General features: G+C 35.4%; 1 protein-coding gene across 4 annotated transcripts in view; it reads left to right on the top strand.

The window, feature by feature from the left end:
- The window catches only part of syngap1b (synaptic Ras GTPase activating protein 1b), a 150,442-nt gene that overhangs the window by 67,822 nt on the left and 63,075 nt on the right, over nt 1–19,545 (top strand). For all 4 annotated transcript variants that reach the window (XM_058746622.1, XM_058746620.1, XM_058746621.1 and 1 more), the window contains exon 4: nt 19,374–19,468. In XM_058746622.1, the coding sequence (XP_058602605.1) occupies nt 19,374–19,468 (95 nt within the window). The remainder of the gene's footprint in view (nt 1–19,373; nt 19,469–19,545) is intronic.

Raw genomic sequence — 19,545 nt, 5'->3', positions numbered from 1 at the left:
ATGCTGCTGGTCTGAATATCAACATGTTTGCAAGTTTAATATTGCTTAAATTATAAGCAATATTAATTATATTATTATATAATATTATATAATATCAATTATATTGCTTAAATGCCAGGTATTTATCTGGTTATTGGCCATAATTGAAATTCATGCTGGGCTAAAGTGTACTATTTAGAGTTATAGATGAGTTCTTCTATTTTTATTACACCTGTCTCTTGCAGGTGCCTCAGATCAGTTGTCACTCATGTCAAGTAGTTTAGTTCTAGCAGCCATTGTAATGCCTGTCATCATCTTCATTATCATTTCATCTGTCTTGAACTGATTTCAAATGACGGTCACAGTCGCAGGCATAAAAACCACAAAGAAATGTGTGCAAATGTCAGGAGTAATAATGTCCTTTCTGTGTGGCTTAGCAAAGGTCAAGATCTGGACTCTCTTTGGCCAAACATCCATGCAGGAATTCATTCTGGTCATGCAAGCATCCGATTCCTTCTCCCTCGGAGCGATGGCATCAGTAGGGAGTTCGATTCGAGCCTGAAGATGCACGAGGGCTGAACTGACATAAAAAAGTGGCCTTTGAGAGCAGTAATAAAACTGGCTGAGCTGTTTAGTTGCATGCTTGTCCCTTCGGCATTTTGCAGAGCTTGTTTGCTAGGATTCAAAACAAGTAGCAAATGCAGTCATGTCAGATTAGCCAGGGAAAAAAAAGGCTGGTTACATAATCCAGCAATGCACCTTTTCACAGAGAAAGAGATTACATTAGTGGTGCAGCCATGACAGGGTGGAGGAAGAAAGAACACATAATGTTTGATGTATGAATGTAGTCTCCATATGAACAGTGTGTGTGGGCTCTGGGTTTCTGCATCAGCTCTCACAGCTGAAGGAGCCGTTGATGCTAACAAACTTGATCAGCAGTTACTGTGTGTGCATATAAAAGAAATTAAAGATCTTTTTAATATCGTAATTGTTTCTCTTGGAGGATATGGAGACTCTCCTGAGAAAAAGACCTTAGTAATCTTACTTATGTTGCAAACTATGCTTAGATTTACTAGTGGACAGCAAGTCAGCTCAAAAACCTAGTGAGTAAATGGTCAATTTTAATAAATTAATGAAACTTTTTTATTTATTTATGCTTTTCTGGATTGTACTTCTATTGGAGTTGTTCTTGCTTTGTAGTCTTGGATGAATTTATTGTATTTAATTGTAATTATTTTATGATTTTTTTTTTTTTTTTGCAATGCATTAAGGGAGAGGTTCCCAAATCTTTTTGTCTTGTCTTGTTGTCTTGATTTTACTTGAAGTGCCTTTTTATTTCAGTAATCTCTTCTGCTCATCAAGGTTGAATTTATTTGATCAAAATAATAATGATGATTTGGTGCTAAAGAAACATTTATTGTTATTATCATAAGTGCTGAAAACAGTGGATTCTTGGAATAGAACGTTTTAATCTTGCTTACCCCAAACTTTATAACCATTGTACCCCTGAGATTTTAAGTTAATATTTCAATAATTCACGTTCATGGCTCTCTGAAGTCACTTAATGGTCACATGACCTGCACATAAACTAATAAAATATTTTACAGTTAATTTTTAAAATTTAAATATTTTTATTAAATTTTTAATATTTTAATTCAATTTGAGTTATTATTTACATTTTTACAATTTTATGATTAACTTAATGATTGTATTTCTTCTAATGAATTTTAGGAGAAACAAAGACTAAATTCAAACATAAACATAATTAACATCTTTGTTCTATCTTAAATTCTTTATTAATTTTATAGTTATCTAATTTTACAGAATGTGTAATTTTCTGGTTTTATTTATTTTAAAGAGTTTAAAGGGATAGTTCGTCCAAAAAGTAAATTCTGTCATCACATTTGCACCCCATATTTTGAGAAATGTCTTAAGGTTTTCTTTCTCTTTCTTTCTTTCTTTCTTTCTTTCTTTCTAATTGATAATGAGCTCCAGAAAAAAAGAAAGATGACAGAATGATGAGGTGCAAACAACAGAATCTCTTTCTTTTTTAGGTGGACTGTCAGTTTAATGAGAAGCATCTGAGGCAAAGCTGGTACTTAATATAACTGAGAACTCCATTAAGTCTCCTGAGATGTATAAGCACAGTCTCTGAGCAATAAAAAGTGAAGCTCTGTGTATAATTGTTCATTTCTCAGCGAGTGAGACACACACAGTGCTGTAAGAGTTTGTGTGATGTGTGTCGGTGTTTGTTAGTCTTGCCCGGCTGCTGTTTGGTGTTGATCCCAGTAGGTGGTAAACTGGGGGAGGTGGGTGGAACCGTTATTCATGAACTCTAGTGATGCAGAGTTCTCTCTTATACTCGCTTCACTGCTGGTTACCAGGATTCCACCAATACAAGAAATCATCTCACATCAAACCTGGAAAAACACTGGCATTTATTAATATCACATGATTGCGTTATGTGCACCAGGCTGATGTAAAAGCAAAAATACCGCATATTTCTCAGAGGTTGCTCTTTCAAAGCAGGTGACTAAATTGAGTCCTCAATTATGAATTTGCTTCTCAGCTATTTATTTTAAATGTGTTTAATTTCTTCTAAATATGTAAGAAATAAAAATAGGGTAACTCTTAAGAATAAGGCTTCATTTGTTAGTGGTAACGCTTTAGTTTGAGGACCAATTCTCACTATTAAAGATCATTATTTTGTGTATTTGGTGTAACAGAATATGTTGACATGCTTTAATGTTCAAAAAACACATTATTTTTCAAATACTGTACATTATTGTAGTTCCTCTATGCCCCGCCTATCTCAAACGCATCGTTTTCTACAAAGCCCCTCCTTCCGACAAGCGCAGTCTGCTCTGATTGGCCAGCTGACCCAGTGCATTGTGATTGGCCGAACACCACAAGCACGTGTCAGAAATGTAACGCCCCTTTCCATAATCGCAAGCTTCAGTTTTCAAGTCAGTTTTAGCATCAGTTCAAGCCCAAGAGGGGAACAGATTGGCGTGACAGACACAGTGATGATGCTTGTATGTATTTGCAGTACACAAGCCAGGTTAAGACAATTTCTGACGGGCTGTACACTCCGCTGTGATGTGACCCTGTTCCCCTCACACACACACACACACGTCGCGTTACGCACAAAACTCCGCATTTGAACAGTAAATATAAAATACTTCAACTAATAACAAAGCATACAGTCACTGATTCAGAAGCACCAGATTGTCATAGCAAAGTCGGAACTGACCCTTTTTTTTTATTTTTAGAAATAGCCTTCGTGCACAGCCATCCTTGTACTCTCCGAGGTTCACATAATTGCACAATTGCACAAATTCGAATATCTGGGTTGTGCTGTTCTGTTGTAAACAAATCTTAACCAATGATTCCTAATTGCATCTACTTTCGGAAGGCCAAATAAAGTGCTTTTGCTTTCGCATAGAAACACAGCGTCTCCCTGACATGGCTGCATCAACACTACTGCGGTTACTGAAACCATGCCTTCTTTCTTTGCGTGAACATTTGGGCGGCATTACACAAATATTTCTACATCGTGACGTAAACATGTGGGGGTGTGTTTGAATGAGCCGTTTTAGCCTTCATACTAAGGCGGTTCAGCCTTCTCTTTTAGATAGAATAAATCCTTTTGTCAGACACTTTGTAACTCTGCAGATCTTATGCACATGCACAAACAGCTACGTAGCACATTAAAGAAAAGGAAAACAATAAATTGCATCATATGACCCCTTTAACTAAGACATTTGCCTCAATAAACTCCTAATTTGCTGCTTAATAATAGTTCGTAAGGTAGGTATTAAATTCAGGTTTGAATTCGGATTAAGGTATATAGAATATGATTGTGCAGAATAAGGCATTAATATGCTTCATAAGTACTAATAAACAGCCAGTATGCTAGTAATGCATGCTAATATTCAATTAGTAAATACTGAGAATTGGTCTTTATGCTAAAGTGTTACCACATTAAATATTAGTTACTACGAACAATACTTATACAGCATTATACAGCATTTGTTGATGTTAATTAATAAATAATACATTACAATAAAATAAAATACTTTTATTTTAATTTATTATTTATTACTATTTACAGTATTGTTTGTAAATGTATTACATGTATTATTTATTATAAATAGTTTTAATAAAATATATATTTTATTTTATTTTAATTTATTTATTTTTAATATGTATATTTTATTTTTATGTCAAATAATAATAATAATAATAATATGAATATATTAAAATATTATTATTATTAAAAATCTCTTTACAAGTATATTTCACAATATGACTATAGTTCAGATAGTATGATCTAGGGAGAATCTGATAAGAAATATTTTATATTTTATTGTATATGTATACTTCACAACAAGTCTCCATTTGTTCTCTCTTTAATGTCATTTCTGTTTCTAGTTTCCTGTATGTATGTACAGTATATGTATGTGTGTGTGTGTGTGTGTGTGTGTATACACACACACACACCTCCAGCTGTACTCTATACTCTCTTTTTTGTCTCTTATCTTCTTAGATTTGTGTCTTGAGAAAAAGACCCCAGTAATCAACGTCTCAAACTCAAACCAAAGTAGACAGACTCTGCAAAAGTCTCCATTTGTTCTCCGTTTAATCTCATTGCTGTCTCTGAGAAACAGCAGAGCGACTCAAGAGATCTCCTCTCTGATCTTTCTTCGCCACTGGCTGTTTCCTTAAAAGAGGAAACATCTCAGAAGGGAGTAATTGTATGCTAACGAACACAGTCAGGCAAATTGAGGAGCTGAAAGAAAATGTGAAAGAGAAAAGAGACATTTGTATATTGAGCTTAGCCTAAGATCGCTGATGGTAACCATGGAAATAATTATAGAGCAGACAGACTGCTAGAGAGAAAGGAAAAATGAAAGAGAGAGGGGAGGAATTTAGAAGAGGGAGAGAAAGAAGAGTGCATCTTTGGATCTTCAATCTTGCTGTAAGTTTTAATAAAACTGGGCACTATAGGCAGGCGGCTTTTAAATTGGCTTTGATCACGTAGTGTTCTTTTAATTAAACCCATATACACTCAGGCTCTTGAATGAGGGATGTACATTAGCCGTGTCCATTCTGGATCAATCGCGGCGTTCTTGAGGTGGATATCCAATCATCGGGAGGTATGAGGTGTGCGCCAGCTTTCTTTGCGAGCATTAAGACGCCTCTCCGCTGGAGATGTGTCCGGCTCGGCCTCGTCTCGATGCTTCAACTTTAGTGCTTGCTGTCTTGGGCTTGCAAGCCGGAAGCAGTCGTCATGGAAACACATGTCTTTATAAAACGCTGATCATTTACACAGAGCACTTTGTTTGAAAATGACCGCTTTTGATTAAATCCGTCAAAAAGCCTCTTTCATGCAGTGTGGGTGTAATGTGTTGCAGACCCTGTCAGTAATACAGTTTTATAGGTTTTAGTACTTCTAAAAGCTGATTAAATAAACTTTAAGTTGAACCATGTTTAAAATATAGTGAAATATATTTCATATTTAAATATATTTAGAAACTTTGAACACTTCTGTTCAACGGCTTGGGGTCAGTAAGTTTTATATATATATATATATATATAAAATAGTGATTTATATACACACACACACATATACATAATATATATATATATATATTATGTATATGTGTGTGTGTGTGTGTGTGTGTGTGTGTGTATATATATACACACACACAGGATGAGCAAGCGACAAATGAGGATGAGCTCATGATCAGGATGAGCAAGCGACAAATGCTTAAAAGTTATATATATATATATATATATATATATATATATATATATATATATATGTGTGTGTGTGTGTGTGTGTGTGTGTGTGTGTGTGTATATATATATATAAGTTATAAAATATAAATTATATTTGTTAATCTCCCTCTCTCTCTTTCTCTCTCTCTCTCTCTTTCTATATATATATATATATATATATATATATATTAGTGCTGGGCAACGATTAAATATTTTAATCGCGATTAATCGCATGATTTTCAGCGATTAATCGCAATTAATCGCAGCATGCGCAAAATTCGATAATGAAATCAAAAGTAGTGTATTGCATAATTTTATTCTTTCAAAGTACTGCTGTATGAACAAAAGTTCGTACTGGCATTTGTTAGCTTGTCTTTCTTTTGTTTATCTATAGTTCTCCCACATGCTGCATCCAATGTAGTCTGCGAAGCCTTCCTCCACTGTTTGTTTGGGTGGGTGATTTGCTGGCATCAACGGTGTGCATTGCATTTAAGTGATACTTCAGACTCAAAGTACTCGATGATAAGACAATTCAGCTTTGCAGTGGTTACAAATAGCTTTAGTTCTATCAACTCCACCGTGTGGAAGAGGTTTAAAATAAAAATGTCCATTTAAGATTTCGGTACCTTTTTCCATTTTTCTGTCCGCACCAGATATTTTCTGTTTCGCGCTGTAGCTCTCTTAGGCACACAACAAATGCTTTCATTGGTTGAGACGCGTGATGACGCTCATCCCAAGCAGCCAGTAGCCTACTGATAAACATCCCACCCCTCCTGTGACCCATGGTTTGTGTTGTATTCGGTTGTATTATTACAGTCTATCTATGTGTATTCAAACGCAGTGAGCAACGGACTTTCAAAATAAAAAGTACGTTAACGCGCGATAAACTAATTGTCGGCGTTAATTAATTAATGCGTTAACGCGATAAAAACGCGTTAACTTGCCCAGCCCTAATATATATATATATATATATATATATATTTAAAAGCTTTAATAAAATAGAAGAAAGCTATATTATAACTATTAGGGATGGCTCGATACCATAATTTTGGCTTCGGTACGATACCAGAATGTAATACCTCGGTATCGATACTAAATCGATACCATGGGTGACAAATATCCAGCCTCAAAAGATAAGTGAATTGAAAACAATTTTATTAAAATAATAATAATAAAAACAGATTCATATCTTAATACCTTTGTATCAAACTGTAACAAAAAACCTTGGAGGGATGTTGGAGGGAAAAAAAGTGAAGTAATAAAATGAAAACATATTCAAATCTTCTTATCTTTTCAGTTCAAACACATAGTGCAAACAAAATGTCTCAAAATGTAACAAAAACCTACCGGGAATATAGGTTACATTTTGACTGAGTTTGAAGGGAAAAAAAATAAAAATACAACTGAAGTAACGCAATTAATGCAACAAATGTTGCTTTATTGTAAAGTGTTATTCTAACAGTCAGAGTAATATTCAAAATCACGTTATTATTTCTCTCTCTCTCAGATTGTTTTCGGATTTCAGCCTCAGATAGCCAAAGAAAAAGCATTAAATATAAATCTCACTCGCTCGCTCTCTCAGCTGCTTCATATTAGCGGTCGACAGCGTGGCAGAAACATTCCCTTCATATTATTGATACTAAAATTAATATAGCAAAATTCAATTAATTTTCGATTGTATGAAATGCAAGTGCATATATTACGTGACCAAAACTTCACTGGTTCTAGCGTGTCACACACACACATTTGCGCTTACTGTATCACATCTGTATGTGCGTTGATCAGTTTTAAATAAAAGTTCAAATTAAATCTGAATTTATGAATGATGCACTCACCTGTCGATCTCTTAATTCTCTGAAAAGATCAGGATGAGCAAGCGACAAATGCTTAAAAAGTTTGATGTGTTGCCTCCTGTGGCAACACATTTATTTATTAACGCTTGCATACAGTTGCAGTAAGGTCAGTTCGTTCACCTTTGTCATCTGTTCTGAATGCAAAGTAATGCCATATTTCACTTCTACTGTTCTCTTTATTTATTAATTTCGGGTGCGTTGATAGAGTTTCATGTGTTTGATCGATCGCGTTGTTCTGTTTTCACATTTACCGGTTGCGCAGCAATTTGGGAAGCACTGCCACCTACAGGTGCACTTCGCAACAGCAGTGTATGAAATACCAAATTGAGCAAAATTATGATATTGTACCGTTTGAAACATAATATATACCGGTATTTTTCCAGTACTGGTATACCGCACATCCCTAATAACTATATAGTCAAAATTAGGGGTGTAACGATACACGAATCGCGGTTAAACGATTCACGGACATTTTCCAAATGGAAGTGATCATCCCTATCCCCTTGGAGTGAGCAGGGCACGTGCGTGTCATTATGTAGTCGTTTGGAATGCACTTGGTGAAGGGAGCGTAATTTCTTCATTATCTTCAGCTGGGATGTTCCCATGACAACACAGCACGGTGTGCGTCAGCAGATTCGCTGGCGGACAACCACATTAAAAAAAAATACATTTCACAATTTAAAAAGTTTTATATATATTATTTTTTATATATTATATAGCATATTTTAAAAACTTTTTAAAATATAAAATGTATGTTTATTTGCAACAGTTATGCTAACAACAATAAAAAGACTATTGACATTTAAACAGCGACATCTGCTGACGCACACTGTACTGCGTTGTCATGGGAACATCCCAGCTGAAGATAATGAGGAAATTACGCTCCCTTCACCAAGTGCATTCCAAACGACTACATAATGACACGCACGTGCCCTGCTCACTCCCAAGTCCCCACTCCAAGGGGATAGGGATGATCACTTCCAATTGGAAAATGCCCGTGAATCGTTCAACCGCGATTCGTGTATCGTTACACCCCTAGTCAAAATGTGTGTGTGTGTGTGTATATATATATATATATATATATATATATATATATATATATATATATATATATATTAGGGGTGGCACGGTACACAGATGTCACGATTAATGGTACAATGGGGGAAAAAAAATCTACTATGCTCATTTTCTTTTAATTTATTTTGAACAGACAGTAGGCCTAGTGTAAATTACAAATTTTTCCACCTAGATGTGAAAATACTAAATATTATTACATGTTATATATATAAAATCTGTTTTGTTTTCATTGTGAGTGTACACAAATAAAAGCAGACCTTTATACACTGATTATTAATAAGACAATATGTGGTGGTCGTGCGGAGCACACACAAAACACATCAGTTCCAGCATTGCTAACTTGACAGCGCAGTTGGTACTTTATCAAAATAAAATAGCCAAACATCAGCGCGCCCTCCTCTGTGTCACCGTTGGAACGCGACTGAAGTACAAAGTCTATCATTTACATAATAAATAATAGTTTAGCATTCAGATACGTTACATCGCAAATATGGAAATATTATGGAATATTTGCATTTGTGCCGAATGAGAGAGGTAGGATACACGAGCACAAAGCTCCATTTCGCAAACAGTTGAGTGCGCAAGCCTTTAAAGTATACTCCTTTGTCAGTCTATGTGAGAGACGCGTTCAGAATCAGCACATGGTCACTGTCTAGGGGGCTTTGTTTTCAAGTGCACAACTCATTCGCTGTTCTTCTGCTGGCGCTGACGGTTATCAAACAGCGCTGCATTACTGTGGGCACCCCCTTCTGGATTGGGGGTGAATTGCCTGTATTCGTCGTAAGGCCTCATGCACCGAACCGAGATGTCCGTGCCGTGACGGTTCGATGCGAATACATGTACCGTGCCACCCCTAATATATATATATATATATATATATATATATATATATACATATATACTTTAATAAAATAGAAGCAAGCTATATTATAACTATATATTCAAAATGTATATTATATATATGTATAATTAAAGTAGATTTATTAAATAAGAATAGTCCTCCCAAGATTTATATATTAAGAATAGTCCACCCAAAAGTTTGTTTTATCTCAAAATCAAAATATATTTCATACAGGTCATACAAGTTTAAAATGACATGAGGTAAAATGATGACAAGAATTTTCATTTTTGGGTGATCTTTCCCTTTAAGGAGCGCTGTACTATCACTGTTCTAAGCAACAGACTATCAGCCTGCCATAATATCACAGAAACTTGAGGGTGGGCTCTTTTAACCAGAACCACCCAGCAACCAGTCCGAGACTCAGAACACCCTGGCAACCGCATAGCAACACACTAAAAACCACTCAGAACTCCTTGGCAACCGTGTAATGCTCCGGCAGCCACCCACAACACCCTTGTGGTCCAAATCGAATGTAAAAATCTTCGTTACTATAGTTATAACTGCAATAGAATTAAAAGCAACGATCAGCGAAAGCTAACATGCAGCTCGTACTGTACGCGCACTCTCACTGTTTAATCTACATTGTCATTTGTCTTCAGTTTGTGTAGTTGTGTAATTACACACATTCCTCCCACATAACCTGCCTCTACAGAAGCCTCTCCACTCACCGGCTGCCTGCGAGCGTCACACACACACACACACACTCATCAGAGCTGTGTGTGTGTGTGTGCAAGAGAGAGTGAAAGAGACAGAGAGAAAGAGAGAGAGAGTTTGCCCCAGGCTTTTACATGAAGTTCTCTCCATCAAATCCCATCTCTCCCCCCACCCCCATGCCCAGCTCAGCCCCTCTTCTCCTCTCCTCGAGTGAGTGAGAGCGCAGTAAAGAAAAGGACAATTGCAGGAAAGGATGCATCGCCTTGCTGCTGGTATTCCTGAGTGCATGCCTGGAAACAAGCAAACCGGAATACAGCAAGAAGGACTTCCAGCTTTTCCTCAAGCGAAGGATTTCCATTTTGGAATTGCTTTCGGAAGTCCTCATGCAAATGACCCATCCGTTTGAATCGGAGCTTTGATGCGTCACGGTTTTGTGCAAGAATGAATGTTTGAACTCCGTGCGCTCGGAGGATTTACGCGTCAGTGTCGCTGGCACGGAGCTGCGGAGAAGTCCGACTCCGTCACACACGCGAGTTCGCATCAGATGCCAGTGCTTTACTCTCTATGGAAGTGTGAGCTTAGAATAAATGCCTTAGTCATGTGCGCGCATGCTCCGAAAAGTTCTCCCGTAGAGCTTTTTAAACGTTGACAGCTAGATTGCAACACTAAACGACGCCCTAAAATAGCTGAAGTAAAACATGAGAGAGTTTCACCGCAGATCTGGTGTTGGTAACCGCAGTAAAGGCAGAAGGGAAGCGGCTCGTCGGTTCAGGGTCGTGCGTAAAGGCGCCGGCGAGCGTCGCCGGGACCCGGTGCTCTCCATCTGGCGCTCTGCTGAGAAACAGCCGCTGTCAGGGCTGGAGAGAGTGACTGAGATGAGGTGGAGAAATGAGACACAACAATTCTAACAGTTAAACACTCGGGATTCATCCTTTTATACGTATAGAGTGCAAATTGTTGATGTAAATATTCACTTTTAACAATTCTTACTACTCTTGTAGGTAAATACATTTAGTTAGTCATAAATATAGTATTAGTGAAATATATCTGTTCAACCAAGCAAAATACTAATATATATATATATATATATATATAACCTACATTTGATTGCAATAACCGGAGTTAATGCATAAATGCCTTTTTTTCTAGCTAGATTTACATTTAAAGATTAGAATTATGGCATATTAGCTCAAAATGTTGCAGAGTTGTACATCAATGCATATGAGATTAATTAAAGGATTCTGGATTTATTTAGTGGTCTAAAAGCACCATTGCCATATCTGAAAGCAGAGTGCATATAGACACATGATTGCAACCAAACATGGTGTGGGCATTCATCGTTCTGTTGACCTTTAAAGGAACTCTTGACCTGCTAAGGGAAAAGAATCATTCACAAGTTAAACAGAAGCAAGTGACTTTAAAAAATCGAGACTGGATTATGATCGGAGATGGACAGTTTGGACAATTTGTCTTTCTCGGTGGCTTGAGATTACTCTTCTGGATCCTGGACGGGAATAATTAAGGAGGAATAAGGGATTGTACCGCCCCTTACAGTTGCATTCTGCTGTAGGTAGGAATAACCTGCACATTACAGTTGGTTAACTGATTTTGTAACTGGGAAGACACAGGGTCACGTCATTTATTTGGTCTTTTGAATGAATTTAAACATTGACAAGTACTTTTAAAAGCTGACTTTAAGATACAATTAGAAAGAAACAAAAAATGCATTCAAAATGATCAGTTATATCAAATAAATGACCTGGCTTTTTTATTTATTTATTTATTTATTTATTTTTGCTCCTGAAATATATTACAAATCTTTTTACTATACTACATTTTAATAATGCTGCATAGATATTTAGTCATTTGATTGATTCATATCTACTGTGTTTTAGTCTATAGAACTCTTTGGAAGGTTGTTTCGTGATGCTTCTCTGAAAAGAGTGTTAGGTAGCTATAAAAACACCCACTGCTGCAGGAGAAAAATCCTTGAAAATGACAATAAAGGGAAGAAATGCACAGAAGTCCTTCGGCAATTTGTCTCCAGGTTTTACAGGCATCACTTCTTTCTTTGGCAGCTTCAAAAGATCTAAAAACACTAAAATAAATCTTCTTAGAAATCTTTTTTTTTTTTTTTATTGAACATGAAGTGTGTAATGTTTGTGCCACTAGAGGCACCAAATGAACTAGACAGATAATGACTATCAAACAGGTTTCCCAAACACTCTCATTTGTCAAACAAACTGATAGCCCTGCCTCCAAACTCACACCATTGGTCGAGCCAGTGTTACTGAATCAGACCCCTGCTGGTTGATACTGTAACTACACCATCTCTATCACAGGCATTCAAAAGTAGCCATCAGGATTATTATTTGTTACTAAAAAAATACACATTTCTTGTTTTCATTTAGTTTAACTTGAGGTACTAAAAATACTTAACTTTATATGGTTGCTATATATAAAATATTATTTTTCATTTATATTAATATAAGTAATGTAAGTTTTCAGTAAAATATTATTTTACTAAGCTAAACTAAGGCTGCTATATTTTGTATTTTAGCATAACACAAATGTCGTATTGACCAATCAGCATCCAGAACTGGTATTGTTTGTTATAAAAAAATATATATATATATATATTTCAGCCAGTTGCAAAGGAAACATTTCTTTCATTTCATTTTAATTTAGCTTAATTTAATATATGCAAATAACTAGAGCTTAAACTGAAATGTAAAAATTAAATCATTTTTTAACTGATAAAAATGAAACAATTACCAAAAGTTGAACTAAAATAAAAATAAAAACAGAAGCTATAACAATAAAATGATTAGTATCGCTATCTCAATGATACTAAACTAATACTGTTCAGACAAAATGAATCATTTACAGCACAGGTGGTTCCATTACTTACAACTGTCTATGCATATTGAGCTGGGATGAAAGAAAAGTACATTAACATCTGAAAAATTACATCTTTAAGAATAATGCCCAATAAGGCTTAGTTTCAAATACAATTGCTTTCATTTCTTTGTTTTGTTCGAGCCCCGTGCAGCATTACAAATCCAATTTAGGCGTAAAAATCGATCCGCCACCAACCCCACGCATATCAATCAGAGGCTGAGCAGTTATTATTCTTTTTTTTTCATTATTTTCACTTTTTATCATGTTTGCTCCCCCTCCTCTCGCTGTCTCTCTCTCTTCCGTTCTGTCTCTCTCAAAGGGACTGAAGCTTGAAGCTGTTTCCACCCACACACTTCAGCTCTGGCTTTCAGCTTGACATCAGATTTACATTGAGAATAAAAAGTGCACGCACACACATGCTCTCACCCACACACGCACGTACTTGTACACACCTATGTTAGGAGGAATATTAAAGTGCATTATTGTGTGATAGAAAATGTGTCCTCTAATGCTGGAGATGCAGAACACGGGCTTATTTTAGCAATCATTGTGTTTGATAACAGAAGGTGCCCGTTTGAACTCTGTTGAAATGCAATGCTGTTTCTCGTCCGTCCGACCATCTTGTGACATGCGTGTTCACATGCGTGTGAGTCTGTGTTCCATCACTTCAGTGTTTCATCGTGTTAGTCAAATGTAAGGTACTAGAAAATGTTGCCATGGCAACCAAATAAAGAGCCTGGATTTGGATCTAAAAGGACAGAGGGAGAAATTGAAATAAATGGACGTATCGAGCCCGCTTTACTTTGGCTTTCAGTTTGGCGTAATTAAAAGGAATAGTGACCTCTGGCCTGTGATCAGGTTCAGTCCATTAAGTCCTGCGGTTCTTGAAGGGTGTGAACATTAATTTGTGTTTTAAATGCTCTCTCTGTCCCAGACACATTAAAGTGAATTATAGTTTATTTCCGTGTCACAATTCATATTGGAAACTAGAAATTGATTTGCAGTTAAGTAAATGTATTTGCTGAATCATTTGTTAAAACTGTCTTGCTCTGACTTATTGCACACAAAGTATTGCATTGTTATATATACTTTTAGAAAAGTACTATGGCATACTATGCTAATGAATGACTGTATTTATATGTTAAATACATACACACACATACATGGTATTATTAGTATAATGTTCAGTTTAGTTCGTTATTTAAGCAACGAGGTATGAAATGTTTTCCTATATTGTGAATATATGGCTAAAGAATTTGGATGCTTCAGAAGTGAGTGTATTCACAATATTGCAAAATATTCATTTTTTTTCTTTTATGGGCTGTTTTATATATAGAAACACTATTATTTATTAAGATTAGTAATGTAAGTTTTCAATGAAACATTATTTTACTAAGCTAAATCGTTAAAGGGATAGTTAACCCAAAAATGTTGGGTTGAGTTTCTTTCTTCTGTTGAACACAAAAGAAGATATTTTGAAAAATGTTGGTAACCATACAGTTGACGGTAGCCATTGACTTACATAGTATGGGAAAAAATACTATGGAACTGGCTACCGTCAACTGTTTTGACTGAATAAAGAAGCTTGTACAAATATTGTATTGACCAGTCGGTATCCAGTACAGGTATTAGTTATATAACTGGCAATACATCACTGTGTTCAAGAGAATTGTTGGAAATATAGTCCTAGTGATTCTGTTTCACATTCTCATTGCACTTAACAGATTTTTGGTTTTTGGACAGTGTTTGAAAAACAGTATTGCATTCATTCTGAATTCAACAGAGCAATCAGAACAAATCAGAACAAAGTTATACAATTCTTCAAAGTGTCGCAGTCGTCATGGAAACACGTCTTCATAACATGCTGATCATTTCATCTGAAAATGATCATTCTTTATTAAATTCATCAAAAAGCCTCTTTCATACAATGTGGGTGTGATTTGTTAAAGACTCTGTTAATAATGTCGTTTCGTGGGTTTTAATGTTAGTGTACTTCTGAAAGTTGATTAAGGAGGTGTTTTTGAAAATAAATTATTTAATTTTTTATTCAGCAAGGGCACATTAAATTGATCAAAGTGACAGTAAATACTTTTATAATGTTGCAAAACATTTCTATTTCAAATAAATGTTGTTCTTCTGAACTTTCTGTTCATCAAAACTTAAAAAGTAGCACAAAGATATTTGGCAGAACAACTATTTTCAACACTGATAATAATAATAAATCTTTATTTACTTTTTTCAAGAATTATATAACTCTTGGGTTCAGAAAGTATATATTTAATGTATAAATGTACTAACTTTATGACTTTTAAACCCAAGGCAGAATATAATCTATGCTGTGTCTGTTAAGTGGAATACATGATACAAAATTCTGTTTTAACTGAACATGAAACATTACTCACATGTGAAAGCTGATTGTTGATTCAGAGTAATAAAAAAAGAAGATACTTGCTGTTTGTCATGGCAACGACTCTGATGCTTGTTGCATATTTTTATGGTCTTTTGTCCCCATTGGCAACCACACACAAAAACCTGTTAGTGGAACCAAAACTCATAAAAATTATTTGCTTACAGTATTACAGAACCAGTTCAAGATTGCCAAACGTAGTCAAGAGACAGTATGACCAAGAACAGTGGTCTCAGATGAATCAATATGTAAAATATGTTTGACTATAACTGACGTGTTACATAATAAGAACTGTAAAATCAGCTCAGTCGAGGCTGTGCATCAGATCAGGAGGAGAGATTTTGAGATTTGAGGTCTGACGTTTAGGATTGCGAAAGACGGAAAAAGTGATTAGATTGAAAGTGCAGAGAATGGACTGGGAATGAATGTGAGAGGTGAGGAGAAGGAAAATGCTCTCATAAAAAAGAGAGAGGCAGAGAGATGGATAAATACACTGTTTGATTTATGTAAAAGAGTTGCGTGGGTGCAAGGCGAGAGAACTGTGGCTGTGTTTGTGTGTGTGTGTGTGTGTGAGCTTCAGAGATTGAGAGAGAGAGACAGATTGCATTGGCTGGAGATACGGTGGGTATTTACACTCAGATTTATGGGAGGGTTATCACAGCAGCGAGCAGGAGAGATGGATGGTTTGATGGTGGAGGACTGCTTCTTTCAGTCTGATCCCCTCCCAGCACCTCTACGTTCATTAAACCGTCCATTCATTTGTTTCTGTTGGTCTTATTTTAATGACTTAACGTTCCTGAGCAATAGTCGTGTCTGCAGCTCTGCCAATGACTGCTCTTCTGTATCCGGTACTCACTCAAGGACGCCAGTCAATAAGCACTTTGTTTGCAAGTGCCTGTCTCTTGTGCCTGCAGTTAGGCTGTTTTATTTCTTATTGTTTTGACATTTTCCTTACTGGTTGTGTAATTTTTAATGGACCAAAATTAACTTTTTGCCACGTCTGCCAAAAGAGCAGTTTAATTGTGAACATTGCTTACTGGTCATGAAATTGTATTGTAAATTTTTTTTTTTATTAATTTATAAATAAAATATATATTTATATTTATTCATATAATTTTAAATTTGGATTAAAAAAAAAAAATGTATGCTTTTATTCTTTTATAGCGGGGACATATGAAATTCAAAAGTTGATCAAAAGTGAGAGTAAAGATAATGTTACAAACAATGTTACAAACAAAAATGTTTTCTGTTTTTCTATTTCTAAGATTTCAATGCAGCAGCACAATAGTTTTCAACATTGATAAAAATAGTGAAGGCATAGATTGATTTCAGAAAGATCATGTGACTGAAGACTGTAGTGATGCTGAAAATTCAGCTTTGCATTATAAGAAAAATACATTTTAAAATATAGTACAGTAGAAAACAGTTATTTTAAATTGTAATATTATTATTTAACAATTTTGCTGCTGTTACTGTATTTTTGATCAAATATATGCAGCCTTGAGTGTGTGTGTGTGTCTATATATACATACATACATACATATATATATATATATATATATATATATATATATATATATATATATATACTATTCAAAAGATTTTGTTTATTTTATTTTATTTTATAAAAAATACATTATTTAGCTATTTTGATCAGAACATTGGCTCTGTTCCACAACCAGCTTGAATTGATACTCATACTGTAAGTGATGTATAAACTGAAAAAATGAATAAAATAAAAAATGAATAAAATAATGAATTGAATAAAATAAAAATACTGTACATAGCACACATATAAATGAACAATAAATAGTCCGTTGCATAACATTATTAATGATTTTTGTCAGCTTTAGTTGCTGACATTTCTTTTGCTTAATTGGCCATTTTAGATGGATTGATGCTTGTTGAAATGCATTATGGGATTGCCTTCGCCACAACAGCCAAAAGAAGGTATCTTACCTTTTGGAACAGCCTTTGCATTGGGAAAGCTGCCTACATTGGCAGTCCACTTGGTTTTGGGACAGAGCCATAGTGTCACTCGCAGCATCATATACGAGATGAGCCAGACTCTGTCTCTCGCTGAAATCTGGCACAAAAACGTAAAGAAAAGCCACATTGATTTTGTGCTCATATTGTTGTTTTGGTGGCTTCATGTGACAAACATATGACAAAATATGTCTTACCATGATAAATTTTCCACTAAAAAGTTGTTCAAATTAATGTGATTCATGACGGATATCATTGATTACATCAGTGAATGTCAGTCTGTCATTCCTAATTTGTGATCTAAAATGTATTGGGTTACAAAATGGCTCGTAACTGACAAGTAACTCAAGCAACTTTTACTCAAATTTGGCAGTTAAGTTTGTTTTACTTGTGGTACTGTATGAGGGTATGAACCCCATGAACAGGTATATTTATTACCCATGATTTATTTAATCGACATCTGAAAGTATAAAGCAAATAGTACTTGGATAATCATGTTAACATGATGGCCATCATAGAATAAAATAACTTTATGTCTTTATGTCATGTGATTGAACAACTTTTTTGAACATGTTCGTTTAGATATTAAAAGTGGGGAAAAATGCAAATTCACTAAAACAAAATTTTGGGTGATTTATTCCTTTAATAAGCTTACAATGATATTTATTATTATTATTTATGGGCTATTTAGTATTATTTATATGCTATTAAAGTTTTTATTATTTTGAATAACCTTGTATTTTTATATTTTCATTTTAATTTTAGTTGAAGTTTTAGTAATTTTGTGCTCTTGTCGTTTTTATTCATTTTTTTATATTTCTGTTTGCCTTTATTTTATTTTAAGTTTTAGTCATTTTTGTACTTCAAAGCAATTTGTTTTTTTATTACAGTTTGTTGCCAAGGCAACATTTCTCTTTTTCATTCTCGTGTTTTTAAGGTAAAGTTTTTTTTTGTAATTTTATTTTATTTTATTTTACAAAAACAATTTTAATAATTTTAACTAAAGATTAAAGATGCACAGTGAAGAATTAGCGCTGAAAAGGCGTGGACAGTTATTTTTGCGCAAGACTTGAATATGCATTTGTAGGAGTTTCCCTTTTAGATGGAAAATTTATGGGAGGAGAGTATTAAAATGAATCACGCAACGCGATTAACTAATGTTTGCGCTCGTCAAATTACAGGTATTTGCGCCATTATTTAACGCCCCCAAAAAGCATGTCTTAAACTATTTCGCGCTTGAAATGGCTGCATATGTTGTTGCTAGGAGGAAGCACCGCAGAGAACAGAGAGCGCATGGTAGAAACGAGAGGATTTTTTCCACAAGTATTAATTTATTTGGAATGCCAGAACAACACATTATCCGATTCCAAACATATCCTTACACTACTTTGCACTGTGCTTGGTAGATTGCGTTGGTCATTATGGAAATGCGATGTTGCGTCTGTATTCTTTCATTTGTGCGTTGTCAGTAAATCACCCGCAGAAATTTCCACTCCCATCGGCGCCGCTTTGGAATTGCGCTCTCGCGCTAATTTGCCCTGTTTAGTAAAACTGGCCCTAGATGACTTTTAAAATCTATAAACTTTTCTAAAATCAGCTCAAATGTAAACATGAGTGATATCCTCTGACTGAATGGACTCAGAGTCAGTCTATCCTCATCATACATTATGATAAATCTCAGACTACCCAAAATCTGCAGACTGACTCAGACTTTTTAGACTCGTCTAGACTGCAAATCAGGGCAAAAATCTGTGCAAACGTCATTGTTATCCAGCCTTTCGTTACATTATCTGATGTTGGTTGTGATACTTTGCTCTGCTCTCTCTTGCAGACCAGGCTCGGCTCCGGCGGAAGAGCATCGCCACCGGGAAGCAGCCAAGCATGGAGATCCCACCCACTGCCCCCCCACAACCCTTCCGACAATCCGTGAGTACCCCGCCGACCCGTCCCGGATCCCTGTCTCCCTCCCTCTCCTTCTCTCTCTCGCTCCCGTTCGCACCTCT

Source organism: Onychostoma macrolepis, chromosome 16, assembly GCF_012432095.1.
Source record: "Onychostoma macrolepis isolate SWU-2019 chromosome 16, ASM1243209v1, whole genome shotgun sequence".
Lineage (NCBI taxonomy): Eukaryota > Metazoa > Chordata > Actinopteri > Cypriniformes > Cyprinidae > Onychostoma > Onychostoma macrolepis.
The sequence above is the reverse complement of the archived record's forward strand: the minus strand, read 5'-3'. Positions and strand labels throughout refer to the sequence as shown.